The sequence below is a fragment of the Talpa occidentalis genome, unplaced genomic scaffold (genome assembly GCF_014898055.3).
Source record: "Talpa occidentalis isolate TD23 unplaced genomic scaffold, MPIMG_talOcc4v2.1 talOcc4.5, whole genome shotgun sequence".
NCBI classification, from domain to species: domain Eukaryota; kingdom Metazoa; phylum Chordata; class Mammalia; order Eulipotyphla; family Talpidae; genus Talpa; species Talpa occidentalis.
In genome coordinates this window covers 56,985,115-57,013,032 of record NW_023604861.1, presented here as the reverse complement: position 1 = coordinate 57,013,032, position 27,918 = coordinate 56,985,115, and the positions used below count along the sequence as shown (strand labels likewise).

General features: G+C 37.1%; 1 protein-coding gene across 13 annotated transcripts in view; it reads left to right on the top strand.

Annotated features, from left to right (window-relative positions):
• Nucleotides 1-27,918, top strand: part of LOC119258865 (phosphatidylinositol 3,4,5-trisphosphate 3-phosphatase TPTE2-like) — a 90,231-nt gene that overhangs the window by 17,854 nt on the left and 44,459 nt on the right. For 10 of the 13 annotated variants that reach the window (XM_054701829.1, XM_054701831.1, XM_054701830.1 and 7 more), the window contains 13 exons: nucleotides 655-708; nucleotides 1,594-1,647; nucleotides 2,803-2,856; nucleotides 3,743-3,796; nucleotides 6,500-6,553; nucleotides 7,235-7,288; nucleotides 7,604-7,669; nucleotides 20,756-20,809; nucleotides 22,366-22,524; nucleotides 24,049-24,168; nucleotides 25,618-25,720; nucleotides 25,858-25,921; nucleotides 26,663-26,727. In XM_054701829.1, the coding sequence (XP_054557804.1) occupies nucleotides 655-708; nucleotides 1,594-1,647; nucleotides 2,803-2,856; nucleotides 3,743-3,796; nucleotides 6,500-6,553; nucleotides 7,235-7,288; nucleotides 7,604-7,669; nucleotides 20,756-20,809; nucleotides 22,366-22,524; nucleotides 24,049-24,168; nucleotides 25,618-25,720; nucleotides 25,858-25,921; nucleotides 26,663-26,727 (955 nt within the window). Of the gene's footprint in view, nucleotides 1-654; nucleotides 709-1,593; nucleotides 1,648-2,802; nucleotides 2,857-3,742; nucleotides 3,797-6,499; nucleotides 6,554-7,234; nucleotides 7,289-7,603; nucleotides 7,670-9,960; nucleotides 10,077-20,755; nucleotides 20,810-22,365; nucleotides 22,525-24,048; nucleotides 24,169-25,617; nucleotides 25,721-25,857; nucleotides 25,922-26,662; nucleotides 26,728-27,918 lie in introns of those variants that run through there. The other 3 variants (XM_037527238.2, XM_054701832.1, XM_054701834.1) reach the window with 3 other exon arrangements.

The following is a 27,918-nucleotide window of genomic DNA, read 5'->3' as shown; positions in this document are numbered from 1 at the left end:
GATTGCCTGTATATGAGACTATACTAGAGTAGGTCAAGGGAGGAGATAGACCTACCTAGAATAAGGAATGTAACAGAAAGTTTGTAAAGTTAATAAGAGTGATGGGCAGGGATAGAGCAGGCCTCATCAGGAAAGTATGGGGCTAATTAGTCCTGATCTATCCATTACCTTCCAGAGTTCTGTCACCGAGTGAGACTGATGCCCCAAACCCAAACCCTTAATCATGTGGAGTAAGTCCCTGCCCATAGTTACTTGACACTGTGTAAAGACCTGGAAAGACAGTCATGATAAGTGCAAGCAAAGGAGTGAGGGAGGAACTTGAGAGGCAGGGAATTAGGTAGAAGAATAGGAACATGTACCTGCTAATTCAAGTTGAATTTGAAGTAAATTCTATCACAAAAGTTTTTATCCATTGGGTGAGGATTAGCAGTAAAGAACAATACTAAATTTTTGAGTCATTAACCTTTCTGATAGTCTAAAATACTTATTATAAACACATAGAGCATTATTTCTGTGGGAAATGAGATACAAGATTCAAACTAAGTGATTTGCATGTGGATTTTCTAGGAGTCAGAAAGAAATTTTAACTAATTTGAACTTAAAAAGTGAATTTAGAGTAATGTGATGTCTAATAATGTCTTATTAATCCTTTAGCACTGCCTGGAGTGAATTCACACCATCAACTACTGAAGGACACTCTAATGCAAAGTGAGATATGATGAATAAATATGTGTGCAGACACACATCCATGCAGACCCCCACACACATATACAAAGATTGAAATTTGGAATGTTTGCTTTGGGGAACAAGTCCTCTCAAAACTTCTTTTTTTCAGTTTTATTATTTGTCTTTTGAACTGAAGTTGACAAAGAGGCACACAATATAAAGAGAACCTTCACTTTTGGTCTAACAGTTAAACTTTTGGGAAATGATCAGATTGCCTGTATATGAGACTATACTAGAGCAGGTCAAGGAAGGAGATAGAGCTACTTATAGTAAGTAAAGTGTAGCTAATAATAGTGGTGGACAAGGGGACAGAGCAGGCCCCATCAGAAAAATATGGGGCTAATAAGTCCACATCTATCCATTACCTTCCAGAGTTCTGTCACTGAGTGAGACTGATGCCCCAAGCCCAAACCCATGATCATGTGCAGCAAGTCCCTGAGTCAGGCCCAAAGTTACTTGACACTGTTTAAGGACCTTGAAAGCTAGTCATAAGTGCAAGCAAGTGGGTGAGGGAGGAACCTGAGAGGCAGAGAGTTAGGTAGAAAAAGAACATGTACCTGCTAATTCAAGTTGAATTTGAAGTAAATTCTACCACAAAAGACTTTATCCATTGGGTGAGGTTTAGAAGTAAAGAACTATAATTAATTAATTCTTGACTCATTAACTTTTTTGATAATCTGGAGTATTTATTACAAAATATAGGGCATTATTTCTAGGAAAATGAGATACTAGATTCCAAGTAAGTGATTTGCATGTGGATTTTCTAGAAGTCAGTTTATAAATCAAGATAAATTATAGCTAATTTGAACTTAAAAGTTGAATCTAGAGTCATGTGATGTCTAGCTATGTCTGTTCTTAATCCTTTAGCACTACCTGGAGTGAAGTAACAGCAGAATCCTCTGAAGGACACTCTATTCCAAAGTGAGATATGATGAATAAATGCATGTGTAGACACACAAATATATAAACTAACATATATATATACAAAGATTGGAATTTGGAATGTTTGCTTTGGGCAATAAGTCCTCTCAAACCTTCTTTTTCTTGGTATCATTCTTTGTCTTTTGAATTGAGTTTGACAAAGAGGCACACAATTTAGATAGTGTCTTACTCTTAGTCTTTACCATTAGTTACTGCAGCTAAGCTCTTAGGAAATGATCAGATTGCTTGTATATGAGACTATAACAAAGTAGGTATAGGGAGGAGAAATCGCTGTTTAGAGCAAGGAATAAAATAGAAAGTTATAAAATATAAATGATAAGAATGGTAGACAGGGACAGAGCAGGTCTCATCAGGAAAGTATGGAGCTAGTAAGCCTAGATCTATTCATTAACTTCCAGAGTTCTGTGAGACTGATGCCCAAACACATGATCATGTGGAGGGGGTCCTAACTCAGGCCCATAGTTACTTGACACTGTGTAAGGACCTGGAAAGACAGTTATAAGTACAAGCAAGGGAGTGAGGGTGGAACTTTATAGGCAGGGAAATAGGTAGAATAGGAATGTGCACCTGCTATTCAAGTTGAATTTGAAAAGTAAATTCTATCACAAAAGGCTTTAACCATTGGGTGAGGTTTAGCAGTAAAGAATTATACTTAGGGTCTCCCCGGTGGCACAGTGTTTGAGCCTCTGCAGAGCCGGTTCTATCCCCACCTGCCGGGTGAGGGTCCCACATGGCGCACAGACCTCTCCTGCTGCCCGCTGCTCCTTGCCTGCTCTGCTCTCCTCTCTGACTCTGATGAATTCTCTCACCCTCCCACGCTTCTGACTGTACCCAGTGCTTGTATAAATAAATCTTTTTAAAAAAAAAGAATTATACTTAATTCTTGAGTCATTAACTTTTTGATAGTCTAGAGTATTTATTACAAACTATAGAGCATTATTTCTACAGAGAAAAGAGATAATAGATTTCAAGTAAGTGATTTGCAGTTAAACTTTTAGAAAATGATCAGATTGCCTGTATATGATTTTCTTAGAGTCAGTTTATAAGATCAAGAGAAATTTTAGCTAATTTGAATTAAAAAGTGATGATAAAGGTCATGTGATATCTAACTATGTCTGTTTTTTTATTCTTTAGCACTGCCTGGAGCGATTTCACACCATCAACCTCTGAAGGACACAATAATGCAAAGTGATATATGAAGAATATATATACTATATATGTATAATAAGAATATATATATGTATGTACACACACATTCATGCAGACTCACATACATATGCAAAGATTTGAGATTTGGGATGTTTGCTTTGGGAGCAAATCCTCCCATAACTTTGTTTTTATTTAATATTCTTTGTCTTTTGAATTTGAGGTTGACAAAGGGGCACACAATTTAGATTGGGTCTTTTTACTCTCAGTCTTTACCATTAACTATGGCAGCTAAACTCTTAGGAAATGATCAGATTGCAAGGTCAAGGGAGGAGAATAACCTATTTAGAGCAAAACATATAATAGAAAGTCATAAAATATAGCTAATAAGAGTGGTGGAAAAGGATCAGAGCAGAAAATACATCAGGAAAGTATTGAGCAAATGAGTCTAGATCTATCCATTACCTTCCAGAGTTCTGTCACCAAGTGAGACTGATAACCGAAACACAAACCCATGATCATGTGGAGGGACATGAAGTATCATGATAAGTGCAAGCAAGGGAATGAGGGAGGAACTTGAGAGGAAGTTCATTAGATAGAAGAAGAGGAACATGTGCCTGCTAATTCAAGTTGAATTTGAAGTACCAATTCTATCACAAAAGTTTTTATCCATTGGGTGAGGTTTATCAGTAAAGAACTATACTAAACTCTTGAGTTGGTAACTTTTTTGATAGTCTAAAACACTTACTATAAACACATAGAGCATTGTTTTGGGGAAAATGAGTTACTAGATTCTAGGTAAGTTATTTCCATGTGAATTTTCTTAGAATCAGCTTATAAGATAAGGAGAAATTTTAGCTAATTTGAACTTAAAAAGTGAGTCTAGAGGTCACATGATGGCTAACTATTTTTGTTTGTAATCCTTTAGCACTGCCTGGAGTGATTTCACACCCTCAGCCTCCGAAGGATACTCTTCTGCAAAGTGAGATATGATGAATAGATACACATGTAAACACACACATCCATGCAAATACATAAATATACATGCAAAGATTTGAAATTTGGGGTGTTCACTTAGGGGTGCAAATCCTCTCAAAACTTCTTTTTCTGTGTAATATTCCTTGTCCTTTGAAAAAGACACACTATATAGAAAGGGTCTTCTTAGTTAACCCTTAGTTACTAGCAGCTAAACTCTTAGAAATGGTCAGATTGCCTTATATAAGACTATACTAGAGTAGGTTAAGGGAGGAGTAAAACCTATTTGGAGGAAAGAGTGTAAAAGAAATTTATAAAATATACATAATAATCATGGTGGACAGAGAGCAGAACAGGCCTCAGCAGAAAACAGTGGCGCTAGTAAGCCTAGATCTATCATAATCTTCCAGAGTTCTATCTCTATGTGAGACTGATGCCCCAAACCCAAACTCATCAATATGGATGGAGCCACTGACTCAGATTTGCAGCGCAGGAAAGGCATCCATGATTCTTAAAGAGTACAGATGTGGTAGAGGGACTAAAGAATCTAGAGATTAGATTGCTCAAGAGCAATGGGTTCCTACATATTGAAATTAATTTTAATAAATTCCACTAGAAATGATGTTAGATACTGAGTCAGGAATAGTAGTAAAGAATCATAGTTAAATCTTGAGTCATTAACTTTTTGACAGATATAAAATATTCATCACATGAAATTCATATGGAGCCACCAAAAACCCCGAATAGCCAGAGCTCTCCTGAAAAAAAGAAGAAAATGAAGGTATCATACTTCCAGACTTCAAATTATACTTCAAAGCCATACTAATCGAAACTGCATGGTATTGGAACAAGAATAGACAGCACGGACCAATGGAACCAAATAGAAAATCCAGAAATAAACCCACAGATTTATGGTCAACTAATCTTGACCAAAGGAGCAAAGAATATGCGCTGGAACAAAGAAAGTTTGTTCAATAAATGGTGCTGGGAAAACTGGGTTGCTACATGGAAAAGAATGAAGCTTGACTACTACCTCACACCATGCACAAAAGCCAGCTCAAAATGGATTAAAGAACTAGACATAAGACCTGAAACCATAAACGATATAGAAGGAAATACAGGTGAAACACTACATGAAATACACCTCAGTAACATCTTAAAGACACATCACCCAAAGCAGTGATAGTGAAGGCAAAGATAAACAGATGGGACTACATCAAATTAAAGAGCTTCTGTACAGCAAAAGAGATAATAACCAAAACTAAGAGACACCCCACTGATTGGGAGAAAATTTTTGCACACAACACTAATGATAAAGGACTGATCACAAAAATCTATAAAGAGCTAGCGAGACTCAACAAAAAGTAAATAACCCAGTCAAAAAATTGGCAGAAGAGCTAAAAAGAAACTTCTCCAAAGAGGAAATGCAGATGGCCAACAGGCATATGAAAAAATGTTCAACATCACTTGTAATCAGGGAAATGCAAATCAAAACTACAATGAGATACCATCTTACACCAGTGAGAATGGCACATATTTAAAAAAAACAGCAAATGTTGGCCAGGGTGTGGATTAAAAGGAACTCTACTAAACTGCTGGTGGGAGTGCAAACTGGTCCAGCCACTATGGAGAGCTGTGTGGAGGTTCCTCAATCTGCTAAAGATCCAGCAATTCCACTCCTAGGTATTTACCCAAAGGACACAGAAACCTTAATTCAAAAAGGGTACCTGCAGCCCTCTGTTTATTGCAGCACTATTAACAGTAGCTAAGCTATGGAAACAACCCAAATGCCCAAAATTAGATGACTGGATCAAGAAGATGTGGTACAGGGCCTCCCGGTGGCGCAGCGGTTGAGCGCTGGGTTGCAAAGCTGCCTGCAGCCTCTGCAGCCGGTTCGATCCGGCTGCTCCCCGGCCATCGGAGGAGGGTCCCACATGGCGAGCAGACCTCTCCTGCCGCCCGCTGCTCCCCTCAGCAGTGTACTTCGGTCCTTCTGCCTGCTCTGCTCCCCGCTCTGGCTCTGGTGAATTCTCTCACCCTCCCGCGCTTCTGACTGTACCCAGTGCATGTATAAACCAAACAAACAAACAAATAATAAATAAATAAATAAATAAGACATGCCTCTAGAAAAAAAAAAAAAAAAAAAAAAAAAGAAGATGTGGTACATATACACAATGAAATATTACTCAGCAATCAAAAAAAATAAACTCATGGAATTTGCAGCAACATGGATGGAGCAGGAAGGGATCATGCTCAATGAAGCCAGAAAGAAAAATAAAACTACCTGATGGTCTCATTCATAGCAGGATTTTTAAAAACCTAAATAAGGGACCAGGAAAAAGACTAATTATAATAAAGTAAAAGTCAAAATTAACAAGCAGCTATAAACCAGGAACACACTACAGCGGGGAGAGAAAGCAGTAGGACCAAAACAAGCATGGTGGGAACTGTATGAGGACTATCACCCAGATGAAAATGCATATATGTGCAAAAATGAAAAGTGATAAAAGAAATATATAGTATTCATATATATTCATCACAAACATAAAAAAGCCTCATTTCAGAGAAAATGACATCAACTTTCAAATAACTGATTCACATGGGAATTTTTAGAGGCTCAATTAATTTATAAGTTAGAGTAATTTTAGATAATTTGAAGGATTTAATCTAGAAATTCATGTGATATTTGTGTACCTTTTTATTCCTTCAGCACTGAATTTTCCGAATCAACAACAGGAATTCTTGGTGGTGGCACCAATAAAACGTGAGATCTAAATATAGATGGATAGATCCAAATATATATATATATGTGTATGTGTGTGCATATATAATTATGGATGAGAGGAGGGGGAGGAGAGGAATGGGGAAGAAGGAAAGGAGGAGGAAGAGCAGAAGAGATTGAAATTTGGGAGGTTCAGTTTCAGGAACATCCAGATATTACAATGTCTTTGTCACTTTCTAAACTTTTCATTGTAGTATTTATAAATAACTCTTTTTGGGGATCTAGTTAGATAAAAGAGAAACAGGTCATGCGACGAATGTTTCTTATTGCTCATCTGTTTGTTACTCTTAGTGGCAGTCAAACCCTTAGGAGGATATTATAAAGCCTATCTATAAGACTACCAAAGTGGAGCAAAAGAGGAGAGAAACCTATTGTAGAAAGTAGGGTGTTGACCTCCGGAAGGGGTTCAGGAATTAAAAAAAAAATGTACATGAACATGAGTCATTAAAATTTTTTTGTCCACAGGGCTCAGATTTTCTTTACAAATGTATAAAGCCTCATTTCTAGGGAAAAATAAATAACAGGATTCAAATAACTGATTAAGATACTATTTTTAAAGGTCAACTAGATTATGAATTATAGAGTAATGGTAACTAATTTGCATTGAAAAATAAGTCTAGAAAAATATATGGAGTTTTACTATGAGCATTTTTAATCCTTTAGATGTGATCCACATGAGTCGGAAAACATAACCTGTGTTGAAGACACCAGTAAAATGTGAGATATAAATATATATAGAGAGGAAGAGGGTATATTGAAATTTGTGAAATCCAATTAGTCATGGAGTTCTTGTATTAGCAAGAATGACAGAGGAAGTGGAAGAAGTGGGTGGGGGAATATGCAAAATTCAGTCTTGGAGATATGCATGGGAATAGTTTTCTAGACAATATTCTAAAATTCTTTCTAAATCTTCCAGTGAACTAAGTCATAAGACTTTAAGTCAAGTTCTTTTTGTTCAAATGAATTTTTCATAGCTCCATTCCATGCAGCAAATCCCTAATAATAAATCTTTGTGTTTGTTGGTGTTGAAAGTATAATGGATCAACTGTCCAGGCTTGATGATGGTGATGAAGATGTTTACATTCACAGTTTACACGAGTAAGTCAGTTTTAAGTTTGGAGGGAGGAAGCTGTTGGTAGATCCTTCATCTTTAAGAAGATAGGGTTTGTGCTGAGGCAAGTAAGAAAAAGGAAAACTGTGGAAAGTTATTAAAAGTTTGGGTGGGACTCTGACTGAATTTGCAGATAATTCTATGCTCATAGAAAATATTTCAGCACATTCAGAAATATTCTTCTCATTTGAAAATTTCTGTAGTAGAAAGTAATTTTATCACAGTCTCTTTCTTAATAGAGAAATGCAGAATGCTACTTACTCTTTAATTATGTTCTTTTCTCATTTCCTGGATATTTTTTAATTTCTAGTTTTGTATTTTTTGTCTATGAGAGAATGGGACAGATAGCAAAACCAAACATGCTCAGTAGAATTTATTAATTTTGACTTGTTTCTGTATAATCTCACTGAGATTACTTCCCTTTGCACTGAACTGAAGGTATTTTTACCATGTGCTTATGGCAAGGAAACCATATGTTGTTAAAATCACCTATCTGAACTGCAGGAATATTGGTGAGATTTTTCTTATGCCTCTCTATCAGTTTAAAATGTAACCATGGGCCTCCCTGTTGGCCTAGGGTTTAAGTCTCAGCACTATCACTGGTATGGCCTGAGTTCAGTCCCCGGCCAAGGAGCTAAACCACTTATGGTGGAGCAGACCTCTCCTGTCTTGCCCACTGCTCCCCTTAGCAATGTAGTTCAGTAAATCCGCCTGTGCTGCTCCCCATTGTCTCTAGAGAATTCCTCTCACCCCCCTCATCTCTGGCCTACAACCCGGTTCATCTATGCAAAAAAAAAAAAAAGTATAACCATATACCAGTTTTCATTAATGCTGGAGAAGTCAATTGTGCAGAAGAGGAAATTAACTGATCAATTACATTTTTTTTTTTTTTTTTTTTGCTGTCTAGCAAAGGCTACTTGGAAAATAAAGGGGCAAGTAATGCGTACAAATAATTCTTCAAATTACCCATGAATGTTCATTTTCTCTTTTTATCATGAGTCATCAATAAAGAATTCATGCTGCCAATTATTCTATATTTTGCATAATAACTACACATTTTCTGCAATGAGGTTGTCCAGGATTGGGACAAAATTTGAATACATTGAGCAAGGCAAGCATTTCCATCTTTTTAACCACCTCCAAACAAGATAGTGATTTTTTCATTGTTTTTAATTACAAATGCTTATTGTATAGATATGGATGGTATTTGTAGTAGCCCCTATGAGAAACACTGACCAAGGGGATGATGATATTAGATTTGGAGTAAGACCTGACTTTAACAGATTTTTTAAAATTTAATAATTTTTTTCTTTTCTATTTTTTTAAAATTTCATCAGCTTTTCATTGAGGTAACATTGGTTTACAACACTTCATGTGACCCAGGGTGCAGGTTCACACCTCTTCAGATGTATGTTACCATTCATGTTCACCACCACAGCATCCATAATCCTCCACCACAGCTCATTGGATGCCTCTACACTTTGCTTTCCACCCTCCCCTCCTTTGGTAACTTAATTTTTTTTTTTAAATGTCGCCTTAGAAGTTTTTTTTTTTTAGTACAAGAACTGGGGTACAGGCCAGATGCGCAGGAGGGTGAGAGGATTCACCAGAGACAGAGCAGGAAACAGAACAGGCAGACTGATGAAATACACTGCTGAGGGGAGCAGGGGGCGAGACAGGAAAGGTCTGCTCACCGTGGGGGTTGCTCCAAGGTCAGCGGGGATGGAACCGGCACTGCAAAGGCTGTGGACAGCTTCACAGCGCAGCACTCAACCACCTGCGCCACCAGGGAGGCCCCTGGTAACTTAATTCTTTTTTTTTTTAATAATAAATTTTATTTTTATATTCCCCATACATTTGCAACCCCCCCATTCTGACCCCAATCCCTCCCCTCCCGCCCCCCACTCCTCAAAAACTGTCTCTGGTTCATAGTTTTTTGTTGATTTTGATGGTAACTTAATTCTAAAGACAGTTACTGGTTTGGTTTTGACTGACTTCTCCCACCCCCATTTTTCTAAAGTGCAACATTCCAATATTTGTTTTTCTCCTTCTCCTTCTGACTTACTTCACTTAGCATAATGCCCCCACCCAGTTCCATCTATGTTGTCATAGCTGAGTAGTACTGCATTGAGTATATTTATCACATCTTCTTTATCCACTCATCTGTCATTGGGCACTTTGGTTGTTTCCATAGCTTGGCTCTTGCAAATAGAGATGCAATGAACATAGGAGTGCATCTATCCCTTCTAATTAGTGTTTTTGCATTCTTCAGGTAGATACCTAAAAGTGGAATTGCTGGAATGTATGGAAAATCTATTTAAATATTATGAATAACTTCCCTACTGTTTTCCATAAGGCTGGACCAGTCTACAGTCACACCAGCAACATACAAAGGTTCATTTTTCTTCACGCCTGCACTAGCATTTATTTCTGGTCTTTTTGATGTGGGCCATTCTTACAGGTGCATCTTACATCCAGTCAGTCTAAAGTTAAACTTAGATCATTCATCTGTAAATGCTATCTACAATAATCTGCTGGATGTTGTAAAAAAAGAAAAATGTTGATAGTGTGAGAAAGTATTTTTAAAATTGTAACACCATAAATAAGTTTTATGTTAAAAACAAAAAATAACAAAAGTTCATTATAAGGAAAACCAGAAAATAGAGACAAGCAATAAATTCACCCATAATTATACTTTACATGCCCTTCTAGATTCTTGAGGCAAATATTTTTTCTTTATATATATGGTATCACATTTAGCTAACTTCTAAAATAAGCTTACAACTTAATGACATTAATATATTTTCATGTTCATAAATATACAAATGAATTTACAACTGTCTTTTATTTCAGATTTTTTGTTTCCTTAAGTCTACCAATAGCTGACTTTATGTATTTTTTAAATAAATTTTATTTTTATATTCCCCATACAATTGCAACCCCCTTATTTTGACCACAATCCCTCCCCGCCCTGCTCCCCACCCCCCATAAAATGTCTCTGGTTCATAGTTGTTTGTTGATTTTGATTTTCACTTTCTTATAGTTATTCATTTTCCTGGTCCCTTATTTAAGTTTTCTAGATTCCTGCTATGAGTGAGACCATCCGGTATTTTTCTTTTTCTTTTTGGCTTATTTCGCTGAGCATGATCCCTTCCAGTGCCATCCATGTTGCTGCAAATTGCATGAGTTTATCTTTTTTGAATGCTGAGTAATATTCCATGGTGTATATGTACCACATCTTCTTGATCCAGTCATCTATTTTTGGGCATTTGGGTTGTTTCCAAAGCTTAGCTATTGTAAACAGTGCTGCTATAAACATAGGGGTGCTCTTTGGAATTGATGTTTCTGTGTCCTTTGGGTAAATACCTAGCAGTGGAATTGCTGGATCATATGGAAGCTGTATGTTTAGTAGGTCCAGAAATCTCCACACAGCTCTCCATAGTGGTTGGACCAGTTTGCACTCCCATCAACAGTGCAGGAGAGTTCCTTTTTTTCCTCATCCTCGCCAACATTTGTTGTTCCCAGTTTTTTTAATATGCACCATTCTCACTGGAGTAAGATGGTATCTCATGGTAGTTTTGATTTGCATTTCCCTGATTACAAGTGATGTTGAACATTTTTTCATATGCCTGTTAGCCATTTGCATTTCCTCTTCAGAGAAGTTTCTTTTTAGCTCTTCTGCCCATTTCTTGACAGGATTATTTTCTGTTTGTGCTGAGTCTCATCAGCTCTTTGCAGATTTTTGTGATCAGTCCTTTATCATTAGTGTAGTGTGCAAAAATGTTCTCCCAGTCGGTGGGGTTTCTCTTTGTTTTTGTTATTGTCTCTTTTGCTGTGCAGAAGCTCTTTAATTTGATGTAGTCCCATCTGTTGATCTTTGCCTTCACTATCACTGCTTTGGGTGATGTGTCTGTAAAGATGTCTTTGATGTACATATCACGTAGTGTTTTGCCTATATTTCCTTCTATGTATTTTATGGTTTCAGGTCTTATGTCTAGTTCTTTAGTCCATTTTGAGTTGATTTTTGTGTATGGTGTGAGGTAGTGGTCAAGCTTCATTCTTTTGCATGTAGCGACCCAGTTTTCCCAGCACCATTTATTGAACAAACTTTCTTTGCTCCAATGCATAGTCTTTGCTCCTTTGTCAAAGATTAGTTGACCATAAATCTGTGGGTTTATTTCTGGATTTTCTATTCAATTCCATTGGTCTGTGTGTCTGTTCTTGTTCCAATACCATACAGTTTTGATGATTATGGCTTTGTAGTATAGTTTGAAGTCTGGGAGTGTGATGTCTCCATTCCCTTCTTTTTTTTTCAGGAGAGCTTTGGCTATTTGGGGTTTTTGGTGATTCCATATGAATTTCATCAATAATTGTTCTATTTCTTTGAAGAATGACATTGAAATTTTTATTGGAATAGCATTGAATCTGTATAATGCTTTTGGTAGGATGGCCATTTTAATAATGTTTATTCTTCCAATCCATGAGCAGGGGATGTCTTTCCATTTCTTTGTGTCTTCTTCTATTTCTTTTAACAGTGTTTTATAGTTTTCTTTGTATAGGTCCTTTACCTCTTTTGTTAGATCTATTCCCAAGTATTTGATTTTTTTTTGTTTTGATAATAAAAGGGATGGTTTTTTTTATTTCTTCTTCTTCAGATTTATTGTTTGTGTATAGGAAGGCTACTGACTTTTGCGCGTTGATTTTGTATCCTGCCACTTTACTGAACTGATTGATGAGTTGAATTAGTTTTTCTGTGGAGTTTTTGGAGTTCTCTATGTATATTATCATATCATCTGCAAATAGTAATAGTTTGACTTCTTCTTTTCCTATTTGGATTCCTTCTATGTCTTTCTCTTATCTTATTGCTCTGGCTAGGACTTCCAGTATTATATTGAAAAGCAGTGGTGAGAGTGGACATCCTTGTCTTGTTCCAGATCTTAATGGAATTGCTTTCAGCTTTTCACCATTGAGAATGATACTGGCTGTTGGCTTGTCATATATGGCCTTTATGATGATGTTGAGGTATGTTCCTTATATCCCAAGAATTTCAAGGGCTTTTATCATGAATGTGTGTTGCACTTTGTCGAAAGCTTTCTCAGCATCTATTGATATTATCATGTGGTTTTTATATTTCTTTTTGTTGATGTGTTGGATAACGTTGATTGGTTTTCAGATGTTGAACCATCCTTGTGTCCCTGGCATGAATCCTACTTGGTCGTGATGAATTATCTTATGGATACATGGTTGGATTCTGATAGCTAAAATTTTATTGAGGATTTTTGCATCAGTGTTCATTAGGGAGATTGACCTGTAGTTTTCCTTTTTTGTGTTATCCTTGTTCGGTTTTGGTAATAGTGTAATGTTGGCTTCATAGAACGTGTTTGGTATTCTCCCTTCCTTCTCAATTTTTTGGAAGAGTTTGTGAAGGATAGGCACTAATTCGTCTCTGAATGTTTGGTAGAATTCATTTGTAAATCCATCAGGTCCTGGGCTTTTGTTTTTGGAGAGGTTTTTGATTACCATTTCAATTTCGCTACTTGTAATTGGTCTGTTTAGGTGTTCTATTTCTTCTTCATCTAGCTTGGGTGATTGTAGAGTTGTAGGAATTTGTCCATCTCCTCTAGATTGTTGAACTTGTTTCCATATAACTGTTCATAGTAGTTACTGATTATTCTTTTGATTTCTGCAGTGTCCGTTGTGATTGCTCCTCTTTCATTTATGATCCTGTTTATTTGTGCTTTCTCCCTTTTTTTCCTTTGTGAGCCTGGCTAGGGGTTTGGCTATTTTATTGATTTTTTTCAAAGAACCAGCTCTTGGTTTCATTGATCTTTTGGATTGTTTTTTTAGTTTCGATTTCATTTATTTCTGCTTTGGTTTTTATTATTTCTTTTCTTCTACTGGTTTTGGGGTTTTTTTGTTCTTTTTCTAGATCTTTGAGCTTTGAGATTAGGTTGTTTCTTTGAGTTCTTTCTTGTTTCTTGATGTGAGCCTCTATTGCTATATATTTTCCTCTTATTACTGCTTTTGCTGCATCCCATACATTTAGGAAATTGGTGTCCTCCTTGTCATTCAATTCAAAGAATTTTTTAATTCCTTCTTTCATCTCCTCATTAGTCCAGTGGTCTTCCAGTAGTGTGGTTTTCAATCTCCAGGAGGTAGGAGAGTTCCTTGCCTTCTTTTTATGGTTTATTTCTAGTTTGATGCCTTCATGGTCAGAAAAGATGGTTGGTATGATTTCAATCTTGGTGTATCTGTTGATGTTTGTCTTGTGTCCCAGTATGTGATCGATCCTGGAGAATGATCCATGTGTACTTGAGAAAAATGTGTACTCCGTTTTTTTTTTTGGGTTTAGTGTTCTATAGATGTCTGTTAAGCCCAAGAGCTCTAGGTCCTTATTTAGAGCTTTAGTGTCTTTACTTATTTTTTGTCTCGTTGATCTATCCATTGTTGTTAGGGGTGTGTTGAAGTCTCCCACTACGTATGTGTTTTCTCCGATGTCAGTTTTCAGAGATGACAATAGTTGTCTGATATATATTGGTGCTCCTTCGTTTGGTGAATATATGTTAATGAGTGTTATTTCTTCTTGAAGTATTGTCCCCTTGATCATAATGTAGTGACCGTTGGGGTCTCTTTTTACCTTTTTGAGTTTGAAATCTGTTTTATCTGATATAAGTATAGCTGTTCCTGCTTTCTTTTTTGGTCCATTTGCTTGTAGGATTGTTTTCCATCCTTTAACTTTGAGTCTATTTTTATCTTTTGTAGCTAAATGTGTTTCCTGGAGACAGCAAATGGTTGGGTTTTGTTTCTTAATCCAGCCTGTGACTGTCTTTTTATTGAAGAGTTTAGTCCATTTACATTTAGAGTTAATATTGATATATTAGCATCTGTATTTGCCATTGTGTTTGTCTTTCCTTTGATTTTATTTATTTATTCTTTTAATAACTTTTTTTTGGCCTTCTTTCATTGTTATTCGTCCCTCTGAGGTTCTGGCTTTAGGACTCCTTGTAGTATTTTTTGGAGTGGGGTTTAGTCGTAATGAAATTCCAGAGTTTCTGTTTGACTGGGAAGGTCCTTATTCTTTCTTCATAGAGGAAGGAGAGCTTTGTGGGATAGAGTATTCTTGGTTGGCATCTGTTTTTCTTGGAGTCTGTTGACTATATCCCTCCACTCTCTCCTTGCCCGTAGTGTTTCTTCGGAGAAGTCTGATGTCAGCCTGATTGGTTTTCCTTTGAATGTTATCTGTTTCTTCCCTCTTGTCAGCTTCATTATTTTTTCCTTGTCCTGTATTCTTGGGAGCTTTACTATTATGTGTCTTGCTGTATTTTTCCTTTTGTCGTAGAAGTTTGGTGTTCTTCTTGCTTCTTGTATATCAATTTTCAGCTCCTTCTTCACGTTTGGGAAGTTCTCTTCAATTATCTCCTTGAATATTTTCTCTGTTCCTACATCTCTCTCCTTTCCTTCTGGTATTCCTATAACTCTTATATTTCCTTTCCTCATGGAGTCAGATAGTTCCCGAAGTCTTTCTTCGGTCTTTTTCCTTCTTACTTCTCTTTCCTTTTCTGTTTTAGTTCTTTTTATTTCTGTGTCTTCAAGAGTGCTTATTCGTTCTTCCATTTCATCTATTCTGCTTTCTTTGCTTTTCCCAGAGTTTTTTAGTGCCTCCATTAATTCTTTGATCTCCTGCATTTCTTTTACCTCTTGATCTCCTGAATTTCTTTTACATCTCCTGCATTTTTTGATCTCCTGCATTTCCCTCTTTAGGGACTCAGTTTCATTCTTCTGATCATTGATTATTTTTCCCTTATCATTGTTTTCCTTTATGAGTTCTGTCATTTTTTTAATCATGGCAATTTTAAATTCTCTTTCTGGAAGGTTCCGAAGTTCTTCCAAGTTACTGTTGTTGCAATCTGGGGGGTGGTTTTCTTTTTGTGGTGTGCTTTTTTCCTGAGGAGTTGCTAGGTTGCGTGTGGTTCTTCTACTCCCTACTGTCTGTTTTCTAATTTGTCGTATGCATTGGGACTGGCCACATCTTGGGTGAACTTCTCCGCTCCCCTCTGGCTCCTCCAGGAGCCATCTGTCAGTTTCAAGCAGTCTTTACTGAAGAAATGTCCCTGTTCTAAAATGGCGAAGCGGGACGAACTCCCTGCGTGCCTGGTCTGCCCCGGCGGTGGGTTCCCGCTCCCCGTCTGGGCTTGGACTGCAGGCCAGAAGGTGCCTGGTGTGGGCAAACTTCCCAGCTCACCTCTGGCTCCTCCAGGAGCCTTCTGCTGATTTCAGGCAATCTTTACGAAGAAATGTCCCTGTTCTAAAATGGCGATGAGGGATGCACTCCCTGCATGCCCGGTCTGCCCCGGCGGTGGGTTCCCGCTCCCCCCTGGGCTCGGACTGCAGGCCAGAAGGGGCCTGGTGTGGGCGAACTTCCCAGCTCACCTCTGGCTCCTCCAGGAGCCTTCTGCTGGTTTCAGGCATTCTTTACTGGAGAAATGTCCCTGATCTAAAATGGCGATGCGGGACGCACTCCCTGCGTGCCCAGTCTCGGGCACACTCTCCTCGCGCCCCGTCTGCCCTGGCCATGGGTGCCCGCTCCCCCTCTGGGCTTGGATTGCTGGTCAGAAGGGGCCTGGCGTGGGCGAACTTTCCAGCTCACCACTGGCTCCTCCGGGAGCCTTCTGCCAGTTTCAAGCAGTCTTTTCTGAAGAAAGGTCCCTGTTCTATGGGGTGTTGGTGTTTTTTTTCTGGTCGCTAGGTGGCGCCAGAGATCTCTCCTAGCGTCCTTGGGGAGCTGTTTTTTCACCCCGTGGGACAGGGAACAGAGTGGGAGTGGTGGGAAAGTCCTCAACGGCTTTGGGGTGCTGTGTCTACCTTGTGCCCCACCGTCGTGGGGAACCCATGCCCCGATTTTCGTGCCCCGGGTCTCAGTTCCAAAGCCCTCAGGTCCACGACGAAGGCTGTAGCCCAGTTCAGTGTCCGCAGAAATGGCACCTTTTGCACCCCGCTCCCGTTCCCCGGGCGCTTGGTCAGTGAGGGACATTCACCTCAGTGAGGGCCCCCGCGCGTCTTCCTGCAAGCCTAGGTCGCAGGCGCAGGGACCTGGGCAGCTGCGATCCGCGTTTGCTTTTCAAGCATGCTGCTTTTCCACACAAGCTTACCAGCTGTCCTGGGGCTGTGTGTAGGTCTCCGGGAGTCTTTGTTTTTCTCTAATGGCGCCTGGAGCCGTTCACTCACCTCCGCAGCGAATCCTGCAGGGTTTTCCACAGCTCCAGTTCACGGGGTGTGGTGGCTGAAATAGTTCCTTGCACTCACAGTCCTGCTTGATGCGTAGTTTGTTCTTGTTGGTTGTTTTAGTTTTTTTGTTTTTTCCTCCTTCCTGTTGGTCGGAGAGTGCCAGCTTTGTGGATGGGGGAGGGTAGCAGGGTTCTGAGCTTTCATCCCTTCTAGTCCTCTTTTATGGCAACTTCCTTCTTCTGGTAGTTTGCTGGAGTCGTCCATTTATCTTCCGTGTCCCAGTTCTCACTGGGACCTGCTGCTTTTCCTCCCTATTAACTTTTTTAATGGGAGATCTTACTCGCAGTGTTTCCTCGCCGCCATGTTGATCCGCCTTCCCTATATCCACCCTTTTAATATTATGCAAAGGGCTAGCACCTTCCTCTAGGTGTTTAGCTTTTCTTTATGTTATAGTTTATAATTTTCGCATAATTGAGTATATCTGTACTTTTATGATTTTTATCTTTAGTTTCTTAGAAAGTCATTTTCTACTCAATATTTTAATGTATTCACCAATATATATTGTATTTTTAAAATTTATCCTACACATTAAATAAAATTTTTTCCTAGTACTTATTTTATGTTAAGGTATAAAATGTAGGATTCTACTTTTTTCCTAAGTGACTCCTAGTTTTTTCCCACATCAAAATTGCATCCCCTCCATTGTTCTTGCCCTGTTTCAATAATCTCTATTGTAGTTACCACCTTATAACTTACTATGTTATATTTAACTATTTTATTTATGGTCTTTACAAAAATACAAACATCATGAAAAAAATTTTGCCCATTTTGTTGACTGCTGTATCTTCAGTGGCATGTAGTAGGCACTCAATGAGTTGAGTGAATCAGTTATTGAAAAAGTTTATCTTCTTCAATGATTTTTCAATGATTATTATGCAACCTAACATAGTCTGTTTCCAGACTCTATTCCATGTTTTTTACTAATCTTTGGATTACAACACATTTTTCACACATGAAGGTATAATTTGCAGCATACTAGAAGTTTTTTTTTTACTTTAGGTACAACTTATATGTAATGAGTTGTATCATTTTGTAGCCATTCTGTGACTTGTGACTAACACCTTTGTCACCACCCTTAGAATCATCACACAGAGCAAAGTCTATAATCCCCTCAAAATTTTTCAGATTCCTTTGTGTTCAGCACCTTCCTCAAGCCCAGCCCTTGGTAATTACTGATCTATTTTCTTTCCCCATAGTTTTACTTTTTCTAGAATGTCATTTAATGGAATTGAACAGAATATAATCAACTTAAATTAGTTCCTTTTACTTAGCACAATACACTGTACTTTGCACAATACAGTCCATATTTTTTTAAATATTTATTTGTTTGTGCATATAAGAATTGGGGTACAGGCCAGAGGTATGAGGGGGTGAGAGGATTCACCAGAGACAGAGTGGGGAACAGAACCGGCAGATTGACTGAAATACACTGCTGAGGGGAGCAGCAGACAAGTCAGGAGAGGGTTGCTGCACCATGTAAATCACCTGCCTGGCTCGGGATAGTGTCATAGTGCTGCTTATGCCACCAGGAAGGGCCAGAGTCTTCCATATTAAAATGTATCAGTAGTCTGTTTCTTTTTATTGCTGAGTTGCATTCCATTACATGAATATACTGTATTTTCTTATCCATTCAACCATTGATTGATATTATTATTTCCAATTTTGACCTATTGTGAATAATGTGGCTATGAACTTTTACACTCAAGTTTCATTTATATGTTGTCATTTCTGATACGTTATGCTTTATTTTCTACCACCTTACTTTGCTTTCTGTATTAAACACTTCCTTGATATTTTCTTTTAAAATTTTTCTGTATTTTGCAAATAGGGTTGTTTTGGATTTGTATATCCAAAATATAAAAAGAATTTTTGAACTTCAAAAATACCATGGGCTTGTAGAGAGAGCACCAAGGGTAAACTCCCTTTGAAGTGGCCAAAAACATTTTTTTGTCTAATTTGCTATAAATTGATATTTTATCCATTTCATTTTTTACTAATATGAAATTTACAAACCTGTTTTTAGAAAACACAATTATGCCTTTATTTCTCAATATCCACATTAAACTGAACTTAGACCAGAAGATAAGAAATGAAACGTTTTTATTTGTACTTAAAAACATTACATCTTAAACTGTGTGAGAAAACCTACAAATTTAAATCCATACTATTATCGAGAATTTTGTTATTTATTTGTTTATAGAATGATATTTTTCATTTCCACTTGCCACATTACAACAATATTTAAATTCCTGAATTTTGATTTCATTTCTTAACACCCTTTCTCTGAAAGGTATATCCTTATTCCTACCATCTTCATTTTGATTCACTGCTCAGTTGACTTGAGCACTTCATTGTATAAATTATTTTTCAGAAAGTTACATGACTGTTATGATTTGAGTTTCTGTATGTTAGAGAGTGCCTGTCTGTCTCTTCCAAATTTGAACCATACTATTTTGGATGTAAAGTTATCAAGTCAAAGTCCTTTCCCTGCAAACTTTTGCACACAATGTTTGAAGCTGCATTTGTACAGCACACTCTTTAAAAACAAAACAAACAAAAAAACTGAATTATATATTTACTTGGAGTAGTTTTGGTCGGCACCAAAAGAGATAGTAAGGGCAAAATTTTCTTCAAGCCATGCTTTTGAGCCCCATAATTCTTACAGGTATAATTCTGTATGTTGACTTTGTTAGACAAGTTCAGATTTATTGTTGCATTTCTTTGTTACCCAGAGACACATTAGTCTGTGTGGTGTCAGAAGAGGCTTTTATTAAGAGAATGACAACCTCACGGGAGAATTCACCTCTTTTAGTCAATCAGTTCTTCAGCCACATCGTCCTCAGCCTGTGTAGAGGTGATGGGCACAAGTGAAGAAAGGAGGAGGCTAGAGGGAGTGAGGTGCTCACCTCAGGTTAGCTTACCAGTGTTCATCCATCATCATATATGGGCAGTGCCCCACTTCTGTTTAGCGCATGTCTTTTCCATTCCCCAGTTTTGGGCACAGACTAAGAGCACTACCTTGGGATCAGTCCCACAAGTTGTGAAATTTGAGTTCTTGTTGGAAGCTTCAACATGGCAAGAAATTGCTCCCCAACAGCTACCCTGTTTCAATCTATAGAGTCCAACAATCTTTCTCCTCCTATTTAAGGAAAAGAACCCAGTCTCTCCAGTGTTTCTCCTTTGAGATGCTTCTTACTAAAATCCCTCATCTCCAAAGTGCACTTGCAACCGTATATGTGACTCTTTAATGTTTTAGCTGTCTTATTCAGAAGATGTCTTGTTTCAAGAAATATATATTACAGGGCAAATGTGTCCTTTACTTTCCACCTATCCATGAAGTTCATTATTTTACTGATGTGAAAACAGATATAGCAAGTTTCACTGACTTGTCCAGGATCCCACAGTTCATTAATGAGAGCAGGAACACAGAGCTCTTCTGCCACTCCCTTCTGTTTCCATGCTGTGTTGCTTTACTTGATGATCTCAAGTTTAATATTACCATAAAGTTGGCATTGGGGCTTTGTAGGCAAGGGCAATGTTACTAAACCTTCAAAGTTTAGTGTTTTACTTGTATATATTTTACATATGAAAGTGAAAAATGTCATGAAGCAGAAAGGTAAAACATTTACAATGATTAATGAAAAGAACTTTTTATGCAACTTGTGAAGAATTTTCTGTTAAAATTCTATTTATAAAGGCCTTTGTTTATTGGTTAATTAATATTACATATTAGAAGAAATCCGTGATAAGCTCTTAGACTCTGAAATTTTGTATTTACTTTTTTGCAGGGGCAACATAATGAAAAAAATTATTCACTTAATTGTAGCATCCTTCACATTCAGGTAAGTGACACCTTAGAAAGAGAGCTTATTAAATATGTGTAATATTTAATATCAATTGTTTTAATTATAAAATATTTGGAAGGAAAAAGAAGACATTTTCATTGTCAATATGTTGCAGTAACCCCTGGGCCCCCATTTGATGTAAACTAATTTATCTTGGATTTTTTTGTCATTCATTTACATAACTATATTTTGGCACACATGCTTCATTCACCCTTCACTGTGTCTTAGAATTTTAATTTAAGCATAACAGTAAGACTTAAAAAAAAAAGGTATTTTCCTAAGTCTAATAGTAGCATATTAATATATTTTTGTACCTGTAAAAATAAAAATAATGAGCATACATCTTAAAATTCTAAAAGCATGGTGTTGTATTAAATCCCTTATTCATATAAAGTTTCTCCTTTATCCTGAACCATTCTGCTTTGGCTTTTTCTCCATATCAGAGTAAGATTTCATACTATGATACAGATTCACAAAATGTATTTCCTCTTAAATTTGAAATATTTTCATTTTCATTGCAATTTTAAAAATATATTCTGTAGATGAATTTACTCATTTTCAGATTATACAAATAGTATAACTTCTGGAGAATATGTTTAATATACAAGAGAAAGACTGAGAAAGTTACTTTAGAGTTCAACATGTAGATAATTATGAAATTTAATGCTTTATCATGTGCCCAGCACTGTGTTAAAAGTACCCATTAATATGTAATCTTATGCTTGTTGAAGAATCCCATTGATAAAAAATCTTATTGGTCAAAGTGGTCTTTTAGGGGATTTTATTAGTCTTTCACTTTTTTTTTTTTACTAAATTCTTAAAAATTATTAAGATTGATTAGGTCTTATTTATTATAAGAAATTGGTGGGAATCCTTATAAATTTTGCAAATTTTAACAACAGTTTACAAGGAGAGGCATGTAATTTTAACTCAGTTTAGCTTTTCTATTTGGCATATTAGTCTGATATACCCACTGTAAAAGGGTATGATGACATGATGTCATTTGGTGGAAATTTTATTTCCTTTTTTAAATTATTTTTTTGTTAAGGTCACATTGATTTACAATACTGTATATGACTCAAAGATACAGTTCACACCTCTTCAGATGTAAGTTACCATACCATGCCTGCCACCAAGGCATCCATAGTCTTCCACAATAGTCCACTGGTTTCTTCTCCCCTCGGCTTCCCACCCCCTGTGGTAGTCTCAATTCTATAGTCAGATTTCTAGGGTGGGTTTGGTTTAGTTTTGTCTGTTTCCTTTTGTTTGTTTGTTTTCTATATCCTGCATTATGAGTGAAACCATCCAGTATTTGTCTTTCTCCTTCTGGCTTATTTCACTTGACATATTCCCTCCAGTTCCACCTATGTAAGGAATTTTATTTCCTTAACAACTGCTTCTACTGAGTCAAGACTGAATAATTTTTTTGAGATTTTAAGGCAATGCAGTTCTCCTTACTACTGGACAACTTAATCCTAAATAATGACATTTTGGTATCAGATCATTGTAGTCTAACCATAGGGTTGAAAACCAGTTTATTTTATTTATTGTAGAATATTTGGAATTTTGCTGATCTTTTTGGATGTGTCCCTCGTCATTACAGACCTTGTCACTGATAATGCAATGTTCAGTCATTTGGAATATCGTTTAATTTCTTTAGCTATTGCTTTATTTTTCCTCATCGATGTTCTTCTTCGAGTATATGTAGATGGGTAAGTTTGACTAATTTTTTTAAAAACACATAAAGCTATTATGTACTGCTATGAGAAGTATCTCTAAATAATTACCAAGTCACTCCGAACAAATGTTTCCCACTTTTTCAAAATAACTCTCCTTGAAGGCCTGGTCTACAAGAGAAATAGTAGTCAAAATCCCAATTTCTGCTAGATTGGGCTTTTAATATTACTGTTGCAACTGGCACTGTAGTCTCCATAAATGTATTCTAGATGGTTCTTTCAAGGTAAAGCTTAAAGGGTTTGTAAAATGTGGCCAGGCAGCTTATGTGTCTACATGCACATTAAGAGGAACATTTATGGGCCTCCCCTGGTGGCGCAGTGGTTGGGCGCTGGGCTGCAAAGCTGCCCGCAGCCTCTGCAGCGCCAGTTTGATCCCCGGCCTCCAGCGAGGCTCCCACATGGCACGCAGACCTCTCCTGCCGCCTGCTGCTCCCCTCAGCGGTGTACTTCGTCAGTCTGCCTGTTCTGTTCCCCACTCTGGCTCTGGTAAATTCTCTTACCCTCCCGCACTTCTGACTGTACCCAGTGCTTGTATAAATTTAAAAAAAAAAGGGGGGGGAGCATTTATGTAAAATATTAATACTTTCATTTAAGAGTTGAATCCAAATAAAAGCTGACAGTACACTATAGACTAGATGTTAAATCTGAACAGCTTTCTACCTCAGTTAATATAAAAATAAAATAAGGTACAGAAGAGATAAGGCATGTTCATTCTGCCAGGGAGGCTTGGTAGTGAGGCAGCAACTGAATTTCTCGGCTTGTTGGCTTTCCAGGAAGATAAATGGAATGGGCCAAGCCTTGGAGCTGAACTGCTCAGGGATTAAATTCCCCAGCTTCACTTTATCCAGAGCATTTCAAAAGGCAACTTGTATCCTCTCCTGCTGAACTGATATCCTTATGCCTTTGAACTAAGGGCAGTTGCCCCCTTCTAAGTTATTAAGAGCCTGAAAGTGACTATCCTGGAATGGGAGGAAACTTCCTGGAGCATCAGTGCCTATGATTGAAGGAGCCAGTGTTATGGAGGAAGGTGGTGCAGTGGATGGAAATGCAGCCCAGGAATGGCCACACCAGCCCATGGGGATTATTCCAGTGTGGGTGCAAAACCAGAGAAGGAGTTTGCAAACCAAGATAGTGGACCCCCTCCCTCTTACAGGCTCTCCTTGTAAGCTCTCCGGCTATGATACTCTCCATTGTCCAGGCATACTGCCCAGCTTTCCACACTTCTCTCCCACTTGCATGGAGGCAGTGCTTGCTGCTTATTCAATGATTTGGCTATAGTTATTACTATCCCTACATTGCCACATTGATGCTTTTGTCATGTTTTGTTAAAATAGTGAATATGAATATTGTCCCCTTAGTCTAGTCTAGTAAATGTATTTTAAACAATTTAAGTACAATTCTTAATGGGAATGAGTAGAATGATTTATGCTCTTAAAATATTCTTTTCTCTTCTTTAAGAGGACATAAGCTTTTTGTTTGTTTGTTTGTTTTATATTACAGGATGAAACCTTATTTTTCTGATGTACTTAACTCCTTGGATGCTGGCATTATTGTGGTGACTCTACTAGTTAATATTGTTTATATGTTCTATGATTATAGGTTTCTTAATGATCTCCCCAGGTAAGAATGAATCACGTGAATCACCTCTCCTAAAGTTTGTCCTTTTTTTTTTTTTGTGCCTATTTTGTGGCTTTCATTTTGTTTAATATTTTTAACTCTGAATGTGCTGATTCTGTGCCAGATAAATTGCTTGAAAATGAAATGTTCTAAATAAATTTCTACATACTTAGAAACTAAAGGATGGTGATATTGGGACTAATGAAAGGAATATACACTAAGAACCTTTAATTCAATGAAGATGGAACACTTGAAAAAGGAACTGAGGATTTTGCCTTTTGTACTAACTTTAACTTTACTACATTTTGAAACTCCCACAAAATCCCCACTTGAGCTTCAACCACAAATTCCTTACAGATGAAATTCCTGGTTTTCTCCTATAACCAAAAGTGCCTTGGTTTGAGCATAAGCAAAATTTCAGTGACTACAGATAATGGCCTTCAAAAAAGGAAATGGAACAGAAATTTGGGTGACATGAATAGAAGCAGGGTTTTGTAGTATAGTTGAAATGAATAAGGCTGAAGCAAACTTGGAACTGTTGGGGACCAGGAAACTGTGAGACTGATGGCTTTTTCCCATTGTGGCAATGAGGAAAAGAAGAGCAGATAGTAGGATGTAGATATTGAGTGACTCACTAGGCTTATTCATTAATCAAATAGCTTGCTTCTTTTTGCACCCCAGCTCCTCAGGACTTCAGCTCAGGTCCCAATGAAACTTTTGGAATTTGAAAATAATCAGAACCTGTGTGGTCCTTCAACCAGCAACCTTTTCATCACCTAGAAGCTTGCTAGATGAAGAAAGAAAAACATTTCAGGTCCCACTCTGGACCCACTAAATCAGTATGCACTTTCAAGTTAGAGAAGCACTAGTTAACCCATCAGTTTTCTGCCTTGCTGTTTCTGATGGTAGGAGAGAAAGCAATGAACACCCTGGGGAAATGTCTCACTCTGCTGCCTGCCTGAAGTGTGTTAGCTCTATTCAACCTCTGTTACGCATGGAATGCAAAAGTGAACAAGAACATCAGTTTGTTTTGATGGGAATAAGACTGAAAATGCTCATCTGAAACCATTAAAGTTAATCTATAGATTCTAAGATTTTATCACATAACTATTTGTCTAGACCAGAGCTTCTCAACCTCAGCACTATTGATATTTTGGATCAGATAGTTCTTTGCTATAGGGCTGTCTTTTTCAATGATGATTAGCAATATTCCTGGTGGCAACTCACTAGATGCAAGTAGTGTGATATATTCACAGTTGTGATCACAAAATTGTTTCTAGATATTGACAAATTTTTCCCAGGTAAGTGGGTGGGAAGCACATGGGTGGGGGTGCAAAGTTGCCACTGATTAAGAATCATTGTTCTAGACTTAGCCCATATTGGCAGAATCCTGTTATTTTTTTTTATCATCTGTTTCCTAATAAAATATTGATCTTTTTAATTTATTGTTAGAAGAATCACAATTTTATTTCGGCCTCTACGGTTTATTATTCTGATAAGAATTCTTCACCTGGCTAATCAAAAAAGACAACTTGAAAAGGTGACCAGAAGGATGGTAAGTGAGGCAAAACATAATTATTACTCAGAAAAATGTGTTTCAGAAATATTGGCAAGGGTTGTAGATATCTATATAATGTTCTTTATTTTATGTTGGTTTATGTTTTACAAATTCTTACTGTTTTAATATTTCAGGTTTCAGAAAACAAACGACGATACAAAAAGGATGGATTTGACCTAGACCTCACTTATGTTACTGGTTTGTGAAGTTTGTTGATTTACTTATATAACTTCACATTTTTCTTATGTGTGAGTAGTTATGTTTATTTTGTTCTTGCCTTGTCTAAGCCATGCTCTTTCAAAGCATTCTTTGTCCATGAAGACATATGCTTTTATGGTGAGACATATTTATAGTTTTAACCTGAAAATGGAATAGCTGTATTGTCATCTCAAATCAGCGCTACTTGGTTAGAGTACAGAAGTTGAATGGATTTTTACCTGACTCCATATTTTTTTGTTAGCATTTATTGAGTTCTACCAGTAATCTGAGGTCCCAAGGATCCCATAGAGACTTATTTTCTTCCTAGAACCCCAATGAATAAGGTATTTGTTTTGTAAGTTTCAAATTTCTGAATCAGGAGCATTGGAAAGCACCCTATCAGTTCCCACGATATGTGGAGCCCAGATCTCTCATTTTGTCTTTGGGGTTTAAAAAGTAAATTGCTACCACAGGGAGTTCTGGATTGAGGTCAACTGGAGTTTACCCACTATGGCTGGAAACAATTGAGTCTTGAGCACATATGCAAGTTTAATGGACATTACATTAGATAATTTAATGTTATCTTGATTATCCTGAGGATTAACTAGCTTTTTATTTTTGTCATTCTCAATCCTTAAAAGTTCTTTTCTATGAAAAAAAAGGCTAATTGTGTTTAAATTAAGTTCTCAGATTGTTTCATTCTATAATGACGTAGATAACAGTGACTATTTTGGCTTCTAGAGCGTATTATTGCCATGTCATTCCCATCTTCTGGAAGGCAGTCTTTCTATAGGAATCCCATAAAGGTAAGGGTGTTTATCTAACAAATGTTTATATTTTTCAGTTAGCATAGACTGTGTCGTAAGTTTAATATTGGTCCTGAGATGGCAAAAATTCAGTTTCAGGTAAAAAATTATAATGGATTGATATAAATTAGGTTTTACTGTGTTATGAATCACCCAAACACAGTAACTTATAATACTATTAACTTAATTCATGATAACATGTTTTGTGATTTTGGATTGGTCTTACCTGGGTTCTGCTGATTTGGGAGAGGTTTAACTAATCTCAGCTGGACTAACTCAAGCCTCTGTAGATAGCTACTGGGAATCTGAGGATTGGCTAATCTAACAAGTGATCTGATTGGATGGCTCCATGTGCTGTCTCATTCAGTAGCAAGCTAGTTCAGGTTTGTTCACATGGGAACAGTGGCAAGGATCCCAAGCTGCAAGCAGAAGAATACAGAGTCCTTAAAAGCCCAGGCTTAAAACTGGTGTGTATGAATATGTGTGTGAGTATCCTCATTCTATTGGAAAAGCACATTACAAACTCTGGCCTATGAAGTAGAAAATAGACTTTATCTTTTGATAGCAGGAATTGCAATGAGTTGTGGCCATTTTGGGATTTTTTAGCTAAAATGTATGTTCTTTAGCTAAATGTATGTTAGCTTAAGATTCTAAATTATAATGGAGGCATACTGCTTTAGGTTCTATGATTTAAATGAACTCAAATGTAAAATGCTGTTTACTATAAAATTCAAGCTAAAAGGGGTTTTAAGAAGTTAACATACATGTGTATGTCTACATTAGTGCAATTTATAGTATTTGTTATGTCAATAAAATAGAAATATGTAATTATGTGTATATGTCTGAATATAAGTTATATATGCATTAACTAAATGCATATATAATTATATAGAATTCTTTTATTGAGGCAAAACAAATACTGCCAAGTGCACGATGCACTAATATTAAGTATTAGCTTGATGAAATTATATATAGGTATATATACATGCAGCCAACAACCCTATCAAAATATAGAATAGTTCTTGCTCTTTTTTTTTAAAAGTAATTAGAGCCTATTTTTTTTAAAGATTTATTTATTTATACAAGAACCGGGGTATAGGCCAGATGCACGGGAGGGTGAGAGGATTCACCAGAGACAGAGCAGGGAATAGAATAGGCAAACTGATGAAATACAGTGCTGAGGAGAGCAGC